Here is a 23,462-nt window from a genome sequence, read left to right as displayed (position 1 = left end):
CCGAAACGACGACTGTTTATTCATTTCCATGAATAACCATAGAATCATAGAACCATAGAAACTACAGCACAGAAACAGGCCCTTTGGCCCTTCTTGGCTGTGCCGAACCATTTTCTGCCTAGTCCCACTGACCTTCACACGGACCATATCCCTCCATACCCCCCCCCATCCATGTATCTGTCCAATTTATTCTTAAATGTTAAAAAAGAACCCGCATTTACCACCTCGTCTGGCAGCTCATTCCATACTCCCACCACTCTCTGTGTGAAGAAGCCCCCCCTAATGTTCCCTTTAAACTTTCCCCCCCTCACCCTTAACCCATGTCCTCTGGTTTTTTTCTCCCCTTGCCTCAGTGGAAAAAGCCTGCTTGCATTCACTCTATCTATACCCATCATAATTTTATATACCTCTATCAAATGGAGATTCTTCTACGCTCCAGGGAATAAAGTCCTAACCTATTCAACCTTTCTCTGTAACTGAGTTTCTCAAGTCCCGGCAACATCCTTGTAAACCTTCTCTGCACTCTTTCAACCTTATTTATATCCTTCCTGTAATTTGGTGACCAAAACTGAACACAGTACTCCAGATTTGGCCTCACCAATGCCTTATACAACCTCATCATAACATTCCAGCTCCTATACTCAATACTTTGATTAATAAAGGCCAATGTACCAAAAGCTCTCTTTACGACCCTATCTACCTGTGACGACACTTTTAGGGAATTTTGTATCTGTATTCCCAGATCCCTCTGTTCCACTGCACTCCTCAGTGCCTTACCATTAACCCTGTATGTTCTACGTTGGTTTGTCCTTCCAATGTGCAATACCTCACACTTGTCAGTATTAAACTCCATCTGCCATTTTCAGCCCATTTTTCCAGCTGGTCCAAGTCCCTCTGCAGGCTCTGAAAACCTTCCTCACTGTCTACTACACCTCCAATCTTTCTATCATCAGCAAACTTGCTGATCCAATTTACCGCATTATCATCCAGATCATTGATATAGATGACAAATAACAATGGACCCAGCACTGATCCCTGTGGCACACCACTAGTCACAGGCCTCCACTCAGAGAAGCAATTTTCTACCACCACTCTTTGGCTTCTTCCATCAAGCCAATGTCCAATCCAATTTACCACCTCTCCATGTATACCTAGCGACTGAATTTTCCTAACTAACCTCCCATGCGGGACCTTGTCAAAGGCCTTACTGAAGTCCATGTAGACAATATCCACTGCCTTCCCTTCATCCACTTTCCTGGTAACCTCCTTGAAAAACTCCAACAGATTGGTCAAACATGACCTACCACGCACAAAGCCATGTTGACTCTCCCTAATAAGCCCCTGTCTATCCAAATGCTTGTAGATTCTGTCTCTTAGTACTCCCTCCAATAACTTACCTACTACTGACGCTAAACTCACCAGCCTATAATTTCCCGGATTACTTTTCGATCCTTTTTTAAACAACGGAACAACATGAGCCACTCTCCAATCCTCCGGCACTTCACCCGTAGACAGCGACATTTTAAATATTTCTGCCAGGGCCCCTACAATTTCAACAATAGTCTCCTTTGAGGTCTGAATAAACATCTGACCTGCTAAGTTCCTCCAGAATTTTGTGTGTTGCTTCTGTTTTCTTTGTATTAATTTAACTTAATGGCGGCCTTTAACTAAAAATGCATGGTATTTACTTAAGTTTAATATAGGGTACCTCAAATGGTTCCTATAAATCTCTCCTACCTTCCCCCCCACTTCATTGTAGCACTTATTTTGTAACAATACCAAAGTGGGTGGTCTCCATGTTAATTTAGAAATGTTGCTATATTGCTATTATTTTTATTCATTTTCTCTCATGGATAGTTCAGGGACATTATTATTGGCAGAGTTCCAATATTTATGTAATTCTTTTGCACTCAGTCAATTTTAAAGCAGACTATTCCATGAAGTTGAAAAAGTATGAGTGCAGGAAGACTTGGAAAGATGGATGAGATGGGCAGATGCACAGCAGATACAGTTTAAGAAGAGAAATGTGATGGTGGAAAGAAGGAGAAAAGCCAAAATAAACTGAATGGTACACTTTTGAAGGAATAGCAAGGTCAGGGAGTCTATGCTGAAAGTTGCAGGGCAAGTTTAAAAAGCTGTGGACAAAAGCTCATAGGGTCTTGAACAGGAAAGTCAGGGACGGGTATGACACCTTAAGGTGGTTACCAGGCAAAAACAAGTGTAAAGGAGGCAAATGAAGGAGGGGAGAAAGAAAGCAAAGGAAATTTAGAGGACTATCCAAAGTGGGCGATTATTTCTGTAGATAAAACAGAAAGGATGCAAAACATACTAGAATTGAAGGCTGCACCATCTACAGGATCATAATTAAAAATAGTTAATTGATTGTGGAGTGCTTTAAAATTACATTGTAGAAATACATGTTCCTTTTTTAACTGGAAAATACTTAATCTCTGGTTTAAGTACCGATTAATGATAACTGGTTTTTCCTTCAGAATTTGTTCGGTGCTTGTGTGCTTGAAAGAAACTTGGCAGAGGATGTGTAGAGACCTCGTGGGGATTTGCATTCCCTCAGCACTGCTCCTGAATGACTGAAGTGTCATAGTCATAAAGTCATTGAGCACTACAGCACAGAAACAGACCCTTCAGCCCATCTAGTCTGTGCTAAACTATCATTTTGCCTAGCCCCATTGATCTGGACCATAGCACTCCATACGATTTCCATCCATGTATGCCATATAATAGAATACCAAGTTATTTACATCTGAATAAAACATTTATTTTTTATAACAACACACATCAACGTTGCTGGTGAACACAGCAGGCCAGGCAGCATCTGTAGGAAGAAGTGTAGTCGACGTTTCAGGCCGAGACCCTGCGTCAGGACTAACTGAAGGAAGAGTGAGTAATATATTTTTTATATATTACTTCTCAGTACCTGGTTGAAAGAAACAGTGGACCCAGTGATCAGTAAGCTGGATCTACGGATCGCCCACCTCACAGGTTTAAATGTGCAACAGCCTTACGCAGAGTATCTGCAGGTAACGAACTATGGGATTGGAGGTCACTACGAGCCACACTTCGACTATGCAACGGTGAGTTCACAGAGTCAAAATCAAAGTACACATATTTAACCCATTGCCTATCTTGAGATTCGATTTCTTGCAGGCATTTACAGATAAATAGAGAAATTCAATGGAATTTATGAAAAATTATAAAAAACAGAAACTGACAAACAACCAATGTGCAAAATTTTTACGATGTATGTCAACGATTTGGACTATGGGATTAGTGGATTTGTGGCTAAATTTGCCGATGATACAAAGATAGGTGGAGGAGTGGGTAGTATTGAGGAAACAGAGAACCTGCAGAGAGACTTAGATAGTTTAAGGGAATGGGCAAAGAAGTGGCAAGTGAAATACAATGTTGGAAAGTGTATGGTTATGCACTTTGGTGGAAGAAATAAATGGGCAGACTATTATTTAGATGGGGAGAGAATTCAAAATGCAGAGATGCAAAGGAACTTGGGAACCCTTATGCAGGATACCCTAAAGGTTAACGTCCAGGCTGAGTCAGTTGTGAAGAAGGTGAATGCAATGTTGGCATTCATTTCTAGAGGTAAGGAATATAAGAACAGGGTTGTGATGCTGAGGCTCTATAAGGCACTCGTGAGACCACACTTGGAGTATTGTGTGCAGTTTTGGGCTCCTTATTTTAGAAAGGATATACTGACATTGGAGAGAGTTCAGAGAAGATTCACGAGAATGATTCCAGGAACGAAAGGGTTACTGTATGAGGAACATCTGGCATCTCTTGGGTTGTATTCCCTGGAGTTCATGAGAATGAGGGGGGATCTCATAGAAACATTCAGAATGTTAAAAGGCCTGAACAGATTAGATATGGAAAAGTTATTTCCCATGGTAGGGGAGTCTAGGACAAGAGAGCACAACTTCAGGATTGAAGGACGTCCTTTTAGAACTGAGATGTAGGGAAATTACTTTAGTCAGAGGGTGGTAAATCTGTGGAATTTGTTGCCATGAGCGGCTGTGGAGGTCAAGTCATTGGGTGTATTTAAGGCAGAGGTAAATAGATTCTTGATTAGCCAGGGCATCAAAGGGTATGGGTTGAAAGCAGGGGAGTGGGGATGACTGGAAGAATTGGATCAGCCCATGATTGAATGGTGGAGCAGACTCGATGGGCCAAATGGCCTACTTCTGCTCCTATATCTTATGGTCTAATGGTCTTAAAAGAAGACAAATCATGCAGCTAATAAAGAAAAAAAGTAAATAAATAATACTGAGATGCGTTTTATTGAGTTGTAATAATATTATCATGAGTTGTAATCTCCTTGAAAATGAACATGTAGATTATGGAATCAGCGAATGAAGTTATCCACACTGGTTCAAGAACCTGGTGGTTGTGGGGTTATAACTGTTCCTGACCCTGGTGGTGTGGGGCCTAAGATTCCTGTACTTCCTGCCTGATGATGGTAGCAAGGAGGGATCGTAGCCTCAATGACGGATACCGCTTTCTTGTGGCAGCGCTCCTTGTAAATGTTCTCAATAATGTGAGGGAGAGGGCAGGTCAGGAGAGCATTGGAGCAGGAGGGAGTAAAACTGGAAGTCTATTTGGTAGTAGGGGCAGATTCAGGCAGTGTCACAGAGATACAAATAGGTGTTCATAGTGAAAATGGATTGGAAGCATAAAGCAGAGTCAGGTATGGTACCGAGACTGCAAATTGTCCAGTTTTAGACAGAGGGAATATAGTTAGGGTCACTTGGAACCCTTGATTCTTGTGAATATGTAAGGGGAGGAAGAAGGGAACTTCAGACAAGCAGTCGGAGGATTTGGGGCAGTGGAGGAATTAAGGAGCATTAACGAGGCAGGACTGGCTATCATCAGTCCTCATCTGGATGGCAGTGCTGCAGGACAGCTTGCAGGTAAGACACAGGGGATGATGGTGATGGCGGCAGCATTGAAAAATTGTGCTTATAATCTCAGCAAGGAAGTCAGCTGCCTGGGGCTAAAGAGAAAAGGACTTTCTTCAAGCACTGGTATAGGAGTGTTCGGAAGTCTCTGCCCTAGGGAGCTGAAATGTTTCAAGTTTCATCCCTGGGAACTTTAGCTTCCTGACTCTGCGTGGTGTAGACCTGGCCCAGCTTTGAATGCACACACGTACACATATGTGGGCGCTTTCGGCCTGCAATCTCAGCGTTTGTTCCAAATCACTGGAATCCTGTAACTTTGATAAATCACCACAGATTTCTAATCCAAAGAGGCCCTGCATGGAAGATAAAGGGATGTGTAGATAGCACAGGACAGTTGAAAATATAATCCAAAAGCAGTGTTATTCTTGTTCCTATTGTGTTATTGTGAATGGTAAACCAGTTTAAATGCTATCCACATCAATGAAATTAAATAAATGCTATTTCTTCTATAAATTGACAATAGATTATACCAACAGGAAACCATTCTAAAAGAGGTAAACAGTGCATGATGTAAAGGTTTTAAGGCTTCTGTTCTCACACACAAAATTAATGTATTTGATCGGTACTCAAAAGTTTTCTTTCTTTTGGTTCTGCCTTAGTCACCGAACAGTTCACTGTACAGGTTGAAATCTGGAAACAGAGTGGCGACATTCATGATATATGTAAGCATTGATCTTTTATTTCAGTTCACTAAAGTGCATCCACTAACAAAACACCATCTACTGTATGTAGCCAATTTCTTTTTGTGAAACTATGCAACCCGTTTATTCTCCGGTTGCAAAACCAAGGGAAGTGAATCTCTGGGATTCTCTACCCCAGAGACTTGAGGAGGCTGGGTCATTAGAAATACTTAAAGTTGAGATAGACATATCCTTGAAAAATAGAGGAATTTAGGGTTGTGGGGGATCTTGTACAGAGGAAGAGCAGAGACCTGTGTAGATCAGCTGGCAAGACAGGCTTGAGGGGCCAGAGTTTTCCTCTTGTTATTAGATTATTGTGTTGTGGTTTTAGAAACGTAACATGTAACCTAATGAAAGGGTTGAATAGGAGAACTAAATAAAATATTCTCTAAAACATTAGGGACCAGAAATCCTTTTGCAGATTAAAAAATGTTAAGGCAATGTCCAGACGAAGGGTCTCAGTGTGAAGCATCAGATGTTTATCTCCTTCCGTAGGTGCTGCCTGACCTGCTGAGTTCCTCCAGCACTTTGTGTGTTGCTCTGGATTTCCAGCATCTGCAGAATTGCTCACGTTTAAACCAATGTTTGCTGTTCGTTCCGTAACACTGCCAAGTGTCAAAATGCCACCACACACAAGGCCCATAGTTCATGTCAGTAGAACATGCTGTATTTTGAAATTCCACTCCAGTGCAGTCTCCCATCATTGTTTGGGAATGTGAGTGGAGTAACTATGATGGAATTAGGGAACAGGAAATGTTAGGCTGGTAAGATTTGGAATTTAAGAGTACAGGGCAGATGTGGGGGAGGGGTACAGGGTGGAGAGATTAGAGGAGGGGTGGGAGAAAGAAAAAGATCTAAGGAGAGATGATTGGTTGGGAAGATGACCTGGGACATTGTCAAGGAAGTGATGGGTCTCTGGAGCTATCTACCCATCTATAAAGTTGGGGACCATAACTCCCTAGTAGTATAATACCTTGGAGCTCATGTGTAGTCATCACAATATGGTTTCTATGTAGTTGCTATGCACAGCATAGAAACTGGCTCCTCACATCTCATGGCCATGCTGCCCATTGTACCTACTGATACTATCCCAATTCCACACACTAGGTGCTTACACATTTCAATACCTTGGTAATTCAAGTAATTCTTTAAGAGTCATACACATTTGGAGCCTGGCATGATCATTGCATGGACTGTTTTAATGTGGGATTTAACCCCAAATGTAGCTTGGTGCTTTCGGAGGCAACCCCTTTTAGCTTTCCTTTCAAAACTTTCCATTCGATTTGCTCTTCCAGATGCAAATTTGGTCATTACCCCTTTCCTAAATTGTTTATAAGCTATCAAATTAATGCAGAAGGAGATCTTCCCTCTCCATTTCAGACCTGCTTTAGCGATCAAGGCCGAAACTAATGCATACCCTGTAATCACATTCAGGCAGTGTCCTCCATCCAAATGTTTCTCAGTTGCATGGACAATAGTGAACTTACCTTGATGCTTCCGTTAACTGCATTATATAACTTTATGCATTATAGTTCTTCAAATATTTGGAAAACATAGGTTTTATTTCCTCAAATGTCAGAAGGGTACTATCAACACAAAAAGATACTCAGAAATATCCCATTGTTTTTAAAGTTCTTCATGGCATCCAGAAAATCAGTTAATATTTATTACCCATTTATATGGATAGTAATGCATTATGAGCTGAAACCAATATCCTTCCCTTTTGCATTTAGACTGTATGGAAGACCGTAAGACACAGGAGCAGAATTAGGCCATTCGGCCCATCGAGTCTGCTCTACCACTCTATCGTGGCTGCTTTATTATTCCTCTCAACCCCATTCTCTATCCTTTCCCCCCTAACCTTTGACACCCATACTAATTAAGAAGCTATCAACCTCCACTTTAAATAAACTCAATGACTTAGCCTCCACAGCCGAGCATGCCAATGAATTCATCAGATTCACCACCCTCTGGCTGAAGAAATTCCTCCTCATTTATGTCTGAAGTCCATCTGCATCCAAGTTTAATGCAGGAGGTATTGAACTTTAAAACAAAATCATTACTGCTGCAAACCAGATTGTTCCAGCAGCCAAACTTGCCATGCTGATATAGAAACAACAGTCATGCAATAGCAGCTGACTATGGCAGGTTATTCTGCCTCTTCACGGCCATGATAATGGTTTAATGTTAATGGCGGAGAAGCCCTGGTAATTCAATCTTGTGTTCTTTTCCAGTTGAGCGGAGTTGAAGCCGGAGGGGCAACCGCTTTTATCTATGCAAACTTTAGTGTTCCTGTTGTCAAGGTGAGTAGGATGTTTCTTGTTTTGCTTTGGTCTCCATGAGGCATGATTGTTACTTGTTTTGTGAGTTGCTGAACTCTCCAAGCCACCTCTGCTCACCCTAGATAACAGTTAAGATCTCAGTGTCAGAGGCCGATGTCCAAACATCCATCAAGAGGATGAATCCTTGCAAGGCATCAGACCATGAATGTGTACCTGGTAAGGTATTGAGAACCTGTGCCAACCAACCAGCAGTGGTGTTCAATCTCATCTTCACTCTCTCACTGCTGAGGTCTAGGGCTCCCACCTGGTTCAACAGGGCAGCAACGATTCCGGTGCTCAAGAAATGCAGAGTGAGCCTCCTCAATGCCTATCACCCAGTAGCATTTAATCTGTCATAATTGTGTTCTTTGAGAGATTGGTTATGGCTAGAATTAGGAGGAGGGAGGAAAAGATGGCGGCGTGACGCAGCGCGCACGGCCGTTCCGAATGATATCGATATGTGTAACTAGGGGCCGTGCACAATCCGGATTTGATGGAGACAGCTGTGAGAAGCGCAGAGGAACATCTGGAGTTTCTGAAATGCCTGCTTCGCTGCCGCTGCTACTGTGCGATCAAGAATCTCCGGAGACGAGGGCCCCAAATCCTCGGCTTTGCGTATCGCCTGTTGCCGGGGCTGGGGTCGAAGCGCTCGGCAGAGATGGTGCTCGGTGCTCGGTGTCGAATAGGTGATCGGAGGCTCGGAGTTTTTCGGACGGACTCGGAGTTGGACTGTGGTCGGATGCTTCCAGGATGCTGCACCGGCAAGTTTGCGGCACTGGAGGTTTACCGTCTGCGTGAGATGATGGGATTTTCGGGAGACTTTGAGACTTTTACTGTGCCATGGTCTGTTCTTATCAAATTACGGTATTGCTTTGCACTGTTGTAACTATATGTTATAATTATGTAGTTTTTGTTAGTTTTTAAGTCGGTTTGTCATGTGTTTTTTATGATATCATTCTGGAAAAACATTTTATCATTTCTTAATGCATGCATTACTAAATGACAATAAAAGGGGACTGTGTGTCCTTATAATCATAATCATAATCATAATCATAATAATTAACACCAGTCTGAGCAAGGACCTGGACCTTTAGTAATTCGTCTACTACCACAACAGGTCTACAGCAGATGCAGTTTCAATGACTCTCCCCTCTGCTTTAGAGCACCTTGACAACCACGAGACATACGTCAGGCTACTGTTGACCAATCACAGCTCAGTGTTCAACACCATCGCCCTCTCAGTAGCAATAACTAAGCTTCAAAGTCTGTGCCTCTCTCTGCAACCAGGCCCATGACTTCCTCACCAGGATACCAGTCAGTGCCGATTGCTTCTATTACCTCACCCTCAGCGAAAACCAACACTTAGCCTGCCGCTCGACTCGCTCTACACTCATGACTGCACACTTCAAATGCTGTCAATAAATTTGCCGCTGACACCACTGTTGTTGGCAGAATCTCAGACTGTGTGACAAGGAAGTTATCTTCAGGAGGAGGTAGAGGAGCCTATAGACCGAGACTCAACAACTTAAGGACATTTTCTTCCTCTCTGCCATTAGATTTGTGAATGGCCCATGAAGCCATGAATACTGTCTGTTATTCCTTTTTTGTATTGTTATTTATTTTTGTAAGTGATATATTTTTATGTCTTTATTCTACACTGCAACCCCAAAATAACAAATTTCACATCATATGTCAGTGATAGTTAATCTGATTCTTACTCAGATATCTAAGATTCCAGGATGACCAGTATGGTTGACTCTGAATTGGCCTAAAATCAGGGAGCCCTTAGGGTTGAACAGTAACTTACAGTCTATTAGCCGCAACGGTCAGCATACCAGACATAGTGAACTTACCTTGATACTTCCATTGACCTAAAATTTTAATCACAACAATTTTTCAAATATTTGGAAAATGTACATTTTAGTTTCTCAGATGCCAGCCCTGTTTAATACAGAAGTCTGTCTCTCTTATATTTACAAAACAAAGTTCTCCTTTATGTAACTTGAGCCACAGTAGCAATACCCCTTCTAAATCTCCTTGTAGCAGAAGTCAGCAGAAAGGCTGTGAGTCTGCGAGAAAACATTCATTAAAAAAAAGTACTGATTCAGTGTGCTGTTATTATAGTAAGTCACAAGTTTAAATCCTATATTAATATTGAGGGAATTTTGTGCTGACATCAATGTCAAGGCTAATCCTAAAATAGATTACTGGTTATTATTTTCATCTAGGGTAATCTAATTTTAGTGTAATCATTGATATTCTTGGATACCTTGGGTTCCTTGGCCTCCCAGCTCTACCCCTCCTACTTCCCTAACTGGCTTGATCTCTCCATCACTTTTCACCACCCCTCCCCGCCAACCCTTGGTGCTCCAATCACGTCCAGCCCTCTCATCTTCATACCTCTCCTCGCTCCATTCTGAGTCCTGATGCAGGGTCTTGACCTGAAACGTTGACAGTTCCGTCCCCACCCTCCACCTCACAGATGTTTCCCGGCCCATTGAGTTCCACCAGCAGATTAATTGATACCTTATAACTGCATTCAAAAAGCTTCCTTGTGAATTTCTCGTGTAGGTAATCTGTGGATGTAGATGCTGCTTGGCAAAGGCAACATTTATTGCCCTTCTCAAGATGCCCTTTCAATCTGCACCTTGTAAGGCATGAAAATGTCCAATGCAGGCCGCTCTTGGTCTGAGTCGATGTTCCCTCCCTCCCTTCCCCAAGGTGCCTGTGAGAAAGTGGTGATCATCCACTCCCTTGAATGGTTGCAATGCTTCCAGCAAAGATACTTTCACTTAGAGTATAGACTCAGTGACAATGAAGGAATGGCGATTTAGTTTGAAATCACCAAGGTGTGTGATTTAGAAGGTTAATGGTGATGTCCCCATTTGCCCACAACATTTGTCCTTCTTGGTGATAGAGGTTGCAGGGTCAAGAGGCCCTGCCAGGGATTCCCAACCTTTTTTATGCCATGGAGCTTTACCATTAGCTGAGGGTTCTGTGGGTCCCAGTTTGGGAACCCCTGGATGGTGTTCACTACGCTTCACCCGTGGTGGAGGCAATGAATGATGAGGACGAGGGTGGGGTATCAATCACGTGGATTGCTTTGTCCAGAAGAGCTCGCTGAGCATTGTTGTAGGATATATCTCTTTGCCAATGTTTGCAATTATGCGTTGGCCTGTATAATATTAAAATTGTAAGGTACGGAAGATTTATGTGTAGTTATGAAGTCAAGCTAAATATAATTACTTTGTCACTTACTAGGAAATTAGTAATTACTAACAAGCAGATCGACTGAAGAGATTATAGGCGTCACACTGATAGAATGTATTCTGGTTCCACAAAGCAATATATTAGGGAAGAGGGAGTGACAGTGGGTATCTTTGGCATCAGAATACAGGAGCACATAAGAGCTGTTATATTTCTTACGATTAATGTTACTTTATCATTAATTTATTTATATTTGTACATTCATATATATATATATCAAATTAATAGAAATATGATTTGTAATTATATGAACATACAATTATATTATTGTGATAACATTATATACAAAAAGAGTAGGCAAGGAGCACTACATGGTTTAGTGTTTACTTGACACAACCTTAATATGGGATCACTCTCTTCCCACCTTTGTTGACACCCCACAAAGTCTTGCAGGACAGTTGTGCTTCAATAGCCGACACAGCTGTAATGACTGGTAATTTCAGGAAGGGCCTTCTCATCACCATCAAGTTGATCTCCGCAAGACCATAAGATATAGGAGCAGAATTGGGCTGTTTGGCCCATCGAATCTGCTCTGCCATTTCATCGTTGCTGATCCATTTTCCCCCTCAGCCCCAATCTCCTGCCTTCTCCTCATACCTCTTCATGCCCTGACCAGTCAAGAATCTATCAACTTCTGCCTTAAATATACATAAAGACTTGGCCTCCACAACTGCTTGTGGCAATGAATTCCACAGATTCACCAATTTCTGGCTAAAGAAATCCCTCCTCTTCTCCATTCTAAAAGGACACCCCTCTATTCTGAGGCTGTATCCTCTGGTCCTAGACTCTCCCATCAGAGGAAACATCCTCTCCACATCCACGCAATCAAGGCCTTTTACCATCCGATAGGTTTCAATTAGGCCACGCCTCATTCTTCTGAATTCGAGTGAATATAGGCCCAGAGCTATCCAGCACTCTTCATATGACAAGCCAACTTCTCGGGCAAGTTAACACACCTCACCTGCACCTAATTTATTACAAGGGTTCAGTTTAAGGAGGGGTGAGTTCATAGTTGGAGCCTGCATCAAACTTCTGCCAAGTACATTGTGGGACTGACATGGCTGATACAATTACTTGTATGCCAGATCACTCACTTCAAAAATGCTGAGGGGATATTCCTGATGAGTCAGCATCCTGCTTTCTGGATTTTCCATTTCCATTGAACACAGAAAAAAATCAGTCCAGTTTCTGGACGGCTGCAAAGTACTTAGGGGAAGCTGCTATCATTTTTCAGAACTTCTCTATTTTTAATGAATTCCATTCTTCATTAAATTTACCATCTGGTAAAAATGTAGAAACATAGAAAACCCTACGGCACAATACAGGGCCGTCGGCCCACAAAGTTGTACCGAACATGTCCCTACCTTAAAAATTAATAGCCCTCTATTTTTCTAAGCTCCGTGTACCTATCCAAAAGTCTCTTAAAAGATCCCATCGTATCCGCCTTCATCACCGTTGCTGGCAGCCCATTCTACGCACTCACCTCTCTCTGCGTAAAAAAAACTTACCCCTGACATCTCCTCTGTACCTACTCCCCAGCACCTTAAACCTGTGCCCTCTTGTGGCAACCATTTCAGCCCTGGGAAAAAGCCTCTTGACTATCCACATGATCAATACCTCTCATCATCTTATATACCTCTATCAGGTAACCTCTCACCCTCTGTTGCTCCGAGGAGAAAAGGCCGAGTTCACTCTACCTGTTTTCATAAGTTATGCTCCCCAATCCAGGCAATATCCTTGTAAATCTCCTCTGCACCCTTTCTATGGTTTCCACATCTCTCCTGTAGTGAGGTGACCAGAACTGAGCACAGTACTCCAAATGGGGTCTGACCAGGGTCCTATATAGCTGCAACATTACCTCTCGGCTCCTAAATTCAATTCCATGATTGATGAAGGCCAATACACCGTATGCCTTCTTAACCACAGAGTCAACCTGTGCAGCTGCTTTGAGTGTCCTATGGACTTGGACCCCAAGATCCCTCTGATCCTCCACACTGCCAAGAGTCTTACCATTAATACTATATTCTGCCATCATATTTGACCTACAAAAATGAACCACCTCACACTTATCTGGGTTGAACTCCATCTGCCACCTCTCAGCCCAGTATTGCATTCTATCAATGTCCCGCTGTAACCTCTGACAGCCCTCCACACTATCCATAACACCTCCAACCTTTGTGTCATCAGCAAACTTACTAACCCATCCCTCCATTTCCTCATCCAGGTCATTTATAAAAATCACAAGGAGTAGGGGTCCCAGAACAGATCCCTGAGGCACTCCGCTGGTGACCGACCTCCATGCAGAATATGACCTGTCTACAACCACTCTTTGCCTTCTGTGCACAAGCCAGTTCTGGATCCACAAAGCAATGTCCCCTTGGATCCCATGCCTCCTTATTTTCTCAATCAGCCTTGCATGGTGTACCTTATCAAATGCCTTGCTGAAATCAATATACACTACATCTACCGCTCTTCCTTCATCAATGTGTTTAGTCACATCCTCAAAAAATTCAATCAGGCTTGTAAGGCACGACCTGCCCTTGACAAAGCCATGCTGACTGTTCCTAATCATATTATGCCTCTCCAAATGTTCATCAATCCTGCCTCTCAGCATCTTCTCCATAAACTTACCAACCACTGAAGTCAGACTCACTGGTCTATAATTTCCTGGGCTACCTCTACTCCCTTTCTTGAATAAAGGAACAACATCCGCAACCCTCCAATCCTCCAGAACCTCTCCCATCCCCATTGATGATGCAAAGATCATTGCCAGAGACTCAGCAATCTCCTTCCTCGTCTCCCACAGTAGCCTGGCTACATCTCATCCGGTCACGGCGATTTATCCAACTTGGTGCTTTTCAAAAGCTCCAGCACATCCTTTTTCTTAATATCTACATGCTCAAGCTTTTCAGTCTGCTGCAAGTCAGCGCTACAATCACCAAGATCCTTTTCCGTAGTAAATACCGAAGTAAAGTATTCATTAAGTACCTTTGCTATTTCCTCCGGTTCCATACACACTTTCCCACAGTCACACTTGGTAGGTCCTATCCTCTTACGTCTTATCCTCTTGCTCTTTACATACTAGTAGAATGCTTTGGTGTTTTCCTTAATCCTGCTTGCCAAGGCCTTCTCGTGGCCCCTTCTGGCTCTCCTAATTTCCTTTTTAAGCTCCTTCCTGTTAGCCTTATAATCTTCTAGATCTCTAACATTACCTAACTCTCTGAACCTTTTCTAAGCTTTTCTTTTCTTTTTGACTAAATTTATTACTGCCTTTGTACACCACAGTTCCTGTACCCTACCATAACTTCCTTGTCTCATTGGAATGTACCTATGCAGAACTCCATGCAAATATCCCCTGAACATTTACCACATTTTTTCTGTACTTTTCCCTGAGAATATCTGTTCCCAATTTAAGCTTTCAATTTCCTGCCTGATTTTGGTGGCAAAAATAGGAAAACAGATTATTATCTGAATGGTGGCCGATTAGGAAAAGGGGAGGTGCAACGAGACCTGGGTGTCATTATACACCAGTCATTGAAAGTGGGCATGCAGGTACAGCAGGTGGTGAAAAAGGCGAATGGTATGCTGGCATTTATAGCGAGAGGATTCGAGTACAGGAGCAGGGAGGTACTACTGCAGTTGTACAAGGGCTTGGTGAGACCACACTTGGAGTATTGTGTGCAGTTTTGGTCCCCTAATCTGAGGAAAGACATCCTTGCCATAGAGGGAGTACAAAGAAGGTTCACCAGATTGATTCCTGGGATGGCAGGACTTTCATATGAAGAAAGACTGGATGAACTGGGCTTGTACTCATTGGAATTTAGAAGATTGAGGGGGGATCTGATTGAAACGTATAAGATCCTAAAGGGATTGGACAGGCTAGATGCAGGAAGATTGTTCCCGATGTTGGGGAAGTCCAGAACGAGGGGCCACAGTTTGAGGATAGAGGGGAAGCCTTTTAGGACCGAGATTAGGAAAAACTTCTTCACACAGAGAGTGGTGAATCTGTGGAATTCTCTGCCACAGGAAGCAGTTGAGGCCAGTTCATTGGCTATATTTAAGAGGGAGTTAGATATGGCCCTTGTGGCCACGGGGATCAGGGGGTATGGAGGGAAGGCTGGGGCGGGGTTCTGAGTTGGATGATCAGCCATGATCATAATAAATGGCGGTGCAGGCTCGAAGGGCCGAATGGCCTACTCCTGCACCTATTTTCTATGTTTCTATGTTTCTATAGCCTCATAATTCCCCTTACTCCAATTAAATGCTTTTCTAATGAGTCTGTTCCTGCCTCTCTCCAATGCTATTGTAAAGGCGATAGAATTATGATCACTATCTCCAAAATGCTCTGCCACTGAGAGATCTGACACCTGGCCAGGATCATTTCCAAATACCAAATCAAGTACAGTCTATCCTCTTATAGGCTTATCTACATATTGTGTCAAGAAACCTTCCTGAACACACCTAACAATCTCCACCCCATCTAAACCCCTCACTCTAGGGAGATGCCAATCAATATTTGAGAAATTAAAATCTCCCATCACAACAACACTGTTATTATTACACCTTTCCAGGATCTGTTTCCCTACATGCTCCTCGATATCCCTATTACTATTGGGCAGCCTATTAAAAACACCCAGTAAAGTTATTGACCCTTTCCTGTTCCTAACCTCCACCCACAGAGACTCTGTAGACAATCCCTCCATGATGTCCACCTCTTCTGCAGCAATGACACTATCTCTGATCAAAAGTGCCATGCCCCCACCTCTTTTGCCTCCCTCCCTGTCCTTTCTAAAGCATCTAAAACCCAGCACTGAAAGTAACCATTCCTGTCCCTGAGAGATCCAAGTCTCTATAATGGCCACCACATCATAGCTCTAAGTACTGATCCACTCTCCTAGTTCATCCGTTTTGTTCACAATACTCCTTGCGTTAAAATAGACACATCTCAAACCGTCCGTCTGAGCGCGTCCCTTCTCTATCACCTGCCTATCCTCCCTCACACACTGTCTCCAAGCTTTCTCTATTTGTGAGCCAAAAGCCTCTTCCCCAGTCTCTTCAGTTCAGTTCCCACACCCCAGCAATTCTAGTTTAAACTCTCCCCAGTAGCCTTAGCAAACCTCCCCGCCAGGATATTGGTTCTCCTGGGATTCAAGTGCAACCCGTCCTTTTTGTACAGGTCACACCTGCCCCAAAAGAGGTCCCAATGATCCAGAAATCTGAATCTCTGACCCCTGCTCCAATCCCTCAGCCACGCATTTATCCTCCACCTCTATTCCTATACTCACTGTCGCGTGGCACAGGCAGTAATCCAGAGATTACTACCTTTGCAGTCCTGCTTCTCAACTTGCTTCCTAACTCTCTGTAGCCTTTTTTCAGGACCTCTTCCCTTTTCCTACCTATGTCATTGGTACCAATACATACCACAACCTCTGGCTGTTCTCCCTCCCACTGCAGGATATCTTGGATGCGATCTGAAACATCCCAGACCCTGGCACCTGGGAGGCAAACTATCATCTGAATTTCTTTCCTGCGTCCACAGAATCGTCTGTCTGACCCCCTAACTATAGAGTCCCCTATCACTACTGCCTTCCTCTTCTTTTGCCTACTCTTCTGTGCCACAGGGCCGGACTCTGTGCCAGAGGCACGGCCACAGTTGCTTCCCCCAGGTAGGCCATCCCCCCCAACAGTACTCAAACAGGAGTACTTATTGTTAAGGGGTACAGCCACAGGGGTACTCTCTAGTACCTGACTCTTCCCCTTCCGTCTCCTGACTGTGACCCGCTTGTCTGTCTCCCGTGGCCCTGGTGTGACCACCTGCCTATAACTCCTTTCTATCACCTCTTCGCTCTCCCTGACCAGACGAAGGTCATCGAGCTGCATCTCCAGTTCTCTAACGCGGTCCCTAAGGAGCTGCAGCTCGACACATCATGTGCAGATATGGCCGCCCGGGATCACAGTATTGTGGCTGTCCACAATCCAGTGCAGACATCTCACCCTGCAAAAACTGACTTCAGGGAGGTAGCATCATCAATTTGCGGGAGACTTCCGGGAGAGGTGGGATGTCTGCAATAGAGTAGCTCCTTAGCAGCTGGCCAGCTAGTTTAAATAACGTTAGCTATGCTAGTGAACGAATGGCACCTGTTAAACTCACCTCAACATGTCTTTTACATTTTAACCCACCATGGGCAATAGAAAAGTCACTGTTGCAAACAGTGCAGCGAGCAACACTGTCATTATTTTGACCCCTATTAGGTAGGGGTACACTTTAGTGTAGTCTGGGGTGACATACGTTTTATATTTTCTTTTTTTTTCTGGAACACTCTGCCACGGCGTGCTCTCGCTCTCTTTCTCTCTCTCTCACTCGTGGTCACTCGTGCGCTCTCTCGCGCTCCCGCTCTCACTTTCTCGGTCTCTCGCTTGCTTTCTCTCTCACGCTCTCGCTTGCTTGCTCTCGCTCTCTCTCTCTCTTGCTCTCGCGCTCTCTCGCTCTCACTTGCTTTCTCTCACTCGCTCTCAAAAAAAAATTGATTTCCGTGATATTGTATATAATTTGTGGGCATCAGGGAGCCACCATTCATATGCGGGAGACTCCCGGAACTTCCGGGAGAGGTGGGATGTCTGCCAATGTTGTGGATTACAACCCTAAAATGATACATTTTGTTATTGAAGCCCTTGATCTTGCTGTATTACCAAATTAAGTAGCCAACATTTCCTTTAAGTAACACCTTTAACGTAGCAAACACCTCTCAAAGGACTTTGCAGGAAATTTACCAAGAAAATAAAAAAACTGACAGTGCAGGAGATGCAGCCAAAAGCTAGACTGAGAACTAGGATGTAAAAAAAGAGTTCTTAACGGAGGAATTAGAAATGGTAAGGATGGAAGTGGATTTGAGGACAAATTGTCAGGGATTATTGTCAGTGATGCAGAAATTAAATGTAGGGATAACTATGAGGCCAGAATTGGGTGAGCACAGCTGGAGGAGATTATTAAATAAGGAAAGACAAGCCAATGAAGGGACTTTAAAACAACCACATCCATTTCAAAATCAAAACTTTTTTTAGCATTAAAACAACTCTGTCAACGATCACTAATCAAACTTCCTACCTTTAGAAATGTTCACTTTAACTTAAATAATTTCCACAGAAATAGAGTGTGGAAAGTATGGACCTTCAGATATTTTTGGAACATGGCCAAGAAATGGAAATATTGAATCTACATTATACTGAAGAGTTCCGTGACTCTTTAAAACGAACACATTTTTTCAATAGAAATGAACACGCAATTGCAAATTGTTCCCGACTTTCGAGTTCAGGTTTAATTGTTGTTCAATGATCCATGAATGCAATCAAGCGAAACAGCGTTACTCCAAGGTCAAGATGCAGAACACAGTATCAACAGTCACACACAGCACAAAGCACATATAACACATATAAGATAGTAGTAAAATACAGTCACACACAAACAAAAAAAAATCCAAGTCCTTGATTCCATGAATGTTGCTGCAGTCTGCAGTTGAACACAATACACCTTGTCTTCTGCCAAGTGAACACTAGAGGGCAGCACCAACTCCAGCATGGATACCACGCTACACTAACTCTGGTACTCCGACGGCATGCACTGACTCCAACACCTCTGTCCTGGGTGGCAGCAAACAGGTGATACCACAGTTTGAGGCCTAGTCACCACTACAACCAAGGGCACACAGCTCCCCTCCATCCACCCCCACGGTTTGGCAATAAAACAGTGAATCTGACTTGCAGCATTCCACATTAGCAATGTCCAACAAGGGCTTGTGATCACAAAAGCGACTAAGACGATTACTTCACTTTAATTTCGAGGTTTTTGAGATTCTGTGCTTTGAGTTTGCCTTAAATCAAGAACTTTCAACCATATCTTTAACACTACAATGTAACCATTTGGCCAAGAGGCAAGAGAAATTGTTGGAAGTGGGCACTCTCACAAAGATAAGCACTTGAATCACAAAGGCATGTGTAATGCCCTGGTTAAGATTTGTACTGCTAATGCTGTAGGGTATTTCATTCAGTAGCTTTCTGTGGAAGCGGAGTGTCCTGCTGATAGCATGTTTGGGTTTCAGTAAATATAAGGGGCTGTGATGTTCAACTTAGGAATGTTGTGTCAGCCAATCAGGATAGCGGAATTAGGAGAAGGTTCTAGAGAAGGCAGGGCAGAGAGAGATCTGTGACGGGCACTGGTGGGATTTGTGGTCTTTTTGGTGGCGGATGGAGAGGGGAAAAGACCAGGAGAGAGGCCGTAGGGTTCTATCTGATGGGAAGACTCGATTACAAGGAGTGCTTTGTAGGTTGAAGGAGTCAAAGATGAGAAGTGCTACCGGTGATCAGTGATGAGAATTCAGCGTCGTGAACGGTCATACCCAGCTTTTGGACTATTTGAGCTCCAATGATATGCACATTTAGACTGGTTTAACTGTAATGGGCCCTTTTATTTTTGTTCTTTTTTGTTTCCTTTTAATAACTGGTAGATAAAGCTGAAATTAGTAAATACATCTTCTTTATAATTGTATGCGGCATATGATCTGTTACTTCTTTCCAACGGATAATTGTGTATGGACAGCATTTTCACAATTCGTTCAAATTGAGGATCCGTTAATCAAAACATGCCAACTTTCCTGTTTGGTTCAACCCAAATCATACCGACCCTGGACGTATATTGTTTAAGACAGGTGCCTTCTCACCACTGAGTCCAGTCGCTGTTAACAGAGCTGGCTAATGTGGAAGTTTCCATATGAGCTGGTTGAGGGGGTTTCACATGGAAGACTATGGACCAAGTGATGGTAAATGGGAGTAAGATGGAAGGGCACCTTAAAGGTAGCATTTACCTGATGGGCCAAAAGTCCTAGTTCTGTGCTGTGTAACTCTATCATTCTGAGGTACCATAATGCTTGTTACTGGGCTGTTATTATGGAGGCCTGGGCCATCAATCTCTGGGTATGTTCATACATTGTAGCATCTGGAGAATTTAAATTCATGTAATTACCTTGAAACTAGCAGATTGTTGTTTTACTACCCCCACCTAGTTTACAAATATCCTCCAGGACAGGATATCTGCCACGCTTACCCGGTCTGGCCTCAATGCAAATCTAGACCCACAGCAATGTGGTTAACTCTTAAATGTCCTGTGAAATGACAGGAGGCCAATTAGGGATGGAAAACCAGCCAGCAAATCTTGCGTCGTGTGAGTGGATAAATAAAAAAAGCAGGTCTGGGTTTCCTCAAAGATCAGCCATTGAACACTTGACAGGTGCTCACTGAATGTTTGCACTTATGTCAGATTGTACAGTTGTAACGTATGTTTTGGGACGGCACGGTAGCGCGTCGATCAATGTAACACTTTACAATGCCGGCTGTAAAACTGGGGTTCGATTCCCAGCGCTGTCAGTGAGGAGTTGGTACATTCTCCCCATGACTGTGTATGTTTCCTCTGGGTGCTCTGGTTTCCTCCCACATTCCAAATACGGGTTGGGGTTGGTAAGCTCTGTTGGCGCTGGAAGCATGGCGATACTTGTGGGTTGCCTTGCACAATCCTTGCTGCAGATGTTCCACCTCTCCCCGAAGTTCCGGGAATCTCTCGCATATTGATGGCAGCTCCCTGACACCCGCAAATTATGTACAATATCCCGGAAATCGATTTTTTTTGAAAGGGAGAGGAAGAGCGAGAGAGAGCATCCTGATTGGTCTCTCTTTGTGCTAAGTAAACCTATCAATTTTCTCTGTGGGCGGGCTTTACAGTCAACCTCAAAAATAATGACAGTGTTGCTCGCTGCACTGTTTGCAACAGTGACTTTTCTATTGCCCATGGTGGGTTAAAGTGTAGAAGATATGTTGGGGTGAGTTTAACAGGTGTCATTTGTTCATTAGCATAGCTAACATTATTTAAACTGGTTGGCTGGCTACTAAGGAGCTACTCTATTGATGTCCTACGTGATCGTCAGAGGCCAAACTCCCTGTAGACTTGCTTAAAGTTGTAATAGAATATAAAAAATGACTCCATGATAATATAATATAAGTACATATTTTAATGTCACATTTTCTGCGTAGACCCAACTTGATTTACAGATGAGATAAAATCACTGAACAAAGTATTACATACACCTTTGGAGGTCGACCGGTGGGGGCGGGGGAAGGATATGTGGTTGCAGGGGGCAGGGGTGCTACCTCCCTGAAATGAGTTTTTGCAGGGTGGGATGTCTGTTGCTGATTGATTTGATGCAAAATGTTGTATTTCACTGTATATTTCAATGTACATCTCACCAATAAAGCTAATCTTTTTAAATCATTACAATTCCACTCCCAAGTGTACTTTATACATAGAGTATCTCCTGCTTTCTGAATATGCTGATGTTTCCCATGGTTACAAGTCGCCATGGAGTGATTGGACCATCTTCTCCCTGATACACCTGGCTGAGCCCAGGTCAGTTTCTGTATTAATGAAATCCACTACACTTTGAGTGTAAATCCTCCAACTCAAACCCAATCGCCCAGAAAAAATTGTGGTCATCATCCAACAAGCTTTCCAAGATTATCACAATGATTCAAACTGACATCATGAAGTTATTGTCAAAAAGTCAAAGAGCCACGATGCAGAAAATCTGAACTACAGTACTGTAGTAATTTTATGCATTGCACTGTACTGCTGCCGCAAACAAAAATCACGACATGTGTGAGTGATGAGAAACCTGATTGTGATATGGGTCTCTATTGTAGTTTGAGGGTGAGAAGGAGGCAAGGAGAGGGGAATGATGGTTGGGAAAGGGGAAGTGAGAGGGGAGGGAGCAGCAAGCACCAGAGAGACATTCTGTAATGGTCAATAAACCAATTGTTTGTAATCAAATCACCTTGCCTGCTGTCAGAATATAGCATTAATGGTAAGACTCCGGGCAGTGTGGAGGATCAGGGGGATCTTGGGGTCAAATTCCACCGGACACTCAAAGCTGCAACGCAGGTCGACTCTGTGGTTAAGAAAGCATATGGTGCATTGGTCTTCATCAGTCGTGGGATTGAGTTTAGGTAATGTTGCAGCTACATAGAACCCTGGTCAGACCCCACTTGGAGTACTGTGCTCAGTTCTGATTGCCTCACTACAGGAAGGACGTGGAAACCATAGAAAAGGTGCAGAGGAGATTTACAAGGATGTTGCCTGGATTGGGGAGCATGCCTTATGAGAATAGGTTGAGTGAACTCGGCCTTTTCTCCATGGAGTGACAGAGGATGAGAGGTGACCTGACAGAGGTGTATAAGATAACAAGAGGCATTGATCGTGTGGATAGCCAGAGGCTTTTTCCAAGGGCTGAAATGTGCACAAGAGGGGACAGTTTTAAGGTGCTTGGAAGTAGGTATAGAGGAGATGTCAGGGATAAGTTTTTTACGCAAAGAGTGGTGAGTGTGTGGAATGGACTGCCGGCGACGGTGGTGGAGGTGGATACGATAGGGTCTTTTAAGAGACCCCTGGACAGGTACATGAAGCTCAGGAAAATAGAGGGCTATGGGTAACCCTAGGTAATTTCTAAGGTAAGGACATGTTCGGCACAGCTTTGTGGGCTGAAGGGCCTGTATTGTGCTGTAGGTTTTCTATGTTTCTATGTTTCTGTAAATTGACTTTATAAACTTAACTCATACTCTCTTGTTATTGTTACCGGTCTTTTACCTATAATATTTATAATAATAACAGTAGAACTTTTCAGGTTATGAAGCTAATTATGATAATGACCATCAGAAAAAGACTGTTCATGTTTTTTGTGTATAAAGATAAATGAAACCTTTTGTACAAAATTTACAATGGGTGAATATTAGTTATGTGATTGGCTTTTTTGGGTTGCTTATTTGTTATTGATTATAAACTGCTCTTGTTTCTTAGAACGCAGCACTATTTTGGTGGAACCTCCACAAAAATGGAGAAGGCGACGCAGACACACTACATGCTGGCTGCCCGGTGCTGGTTGGAGATAAGTGGGGTATGTGGAAGGTGAAAGTCTTGGTGGATAATTTGTTAAGTGCACTCCTTAAAATAGCAGCCCCTAGCCTGCCGTAGCCCAACATGACCCAATTGAATTCAATGCACAAGATTGAGAAAATTGTCCAAAATTTTACATTGATTTGGACAACATAAATAGCCAAAGACATTAATATGACAATGATTTGATGTCAAAAATAATTAATCTATTCTAAAATAT

General features: G+C 43.1%; 1 protein-coding gene across 2 annotated transcripts in view; it reads left to right on the top strand.

Annotated features, from left to right (window-relative positions):
* p4ha3 (prolyl 4-hydroxylase, alpha polypeptide III) overlaps window positions 1–23,462 on the top strand; it is a 77,915-nt gene that overhangs the window by 39,607 nt on the left and 14,846 nt on the right. Inside the window, exons 9-12 of one of the 2 annotated variants that reach the window (XM_063052924.1) lie at window positions 2,933–3,092; window positions 5,585–5,647; window positions 7,900–7,968; window positions 23,147–23,243. In XM_063052924.1, the coding sequence (XP_062908994.1) occupies window positions 2,933–3,092; window positions 5,585–5,647; window positions 7,900–7,968; window positions 23,147–23,243 (389 nt within the window). The remainder of the gene's footprint in view (window positions 1–2,932; window positions 3,093–5,584; window positions 5,648–7,899; window positions 7,969–23,146; window positions 23,244–23,462) is intronic. The other variant, XM_063052925.1, reaches the window with a different exon arrangement.

This window comes from Mobula hypostoma, chromosome 7, assembly GCF_963921235.1.
Source record: "Mobula hypostoma chromosome 7, sMobHyp1.1, whole genome shotgun sequence".
NCBI lineage: Eukaryota > Metazoa > Chordata > Chondrichthyes > Myliobatiformes > Myliobatidae > Mobula > Mobula hypostoma.
This window is presented reverse-complemented; position numbering and strand designations above follow the sequence as displayed.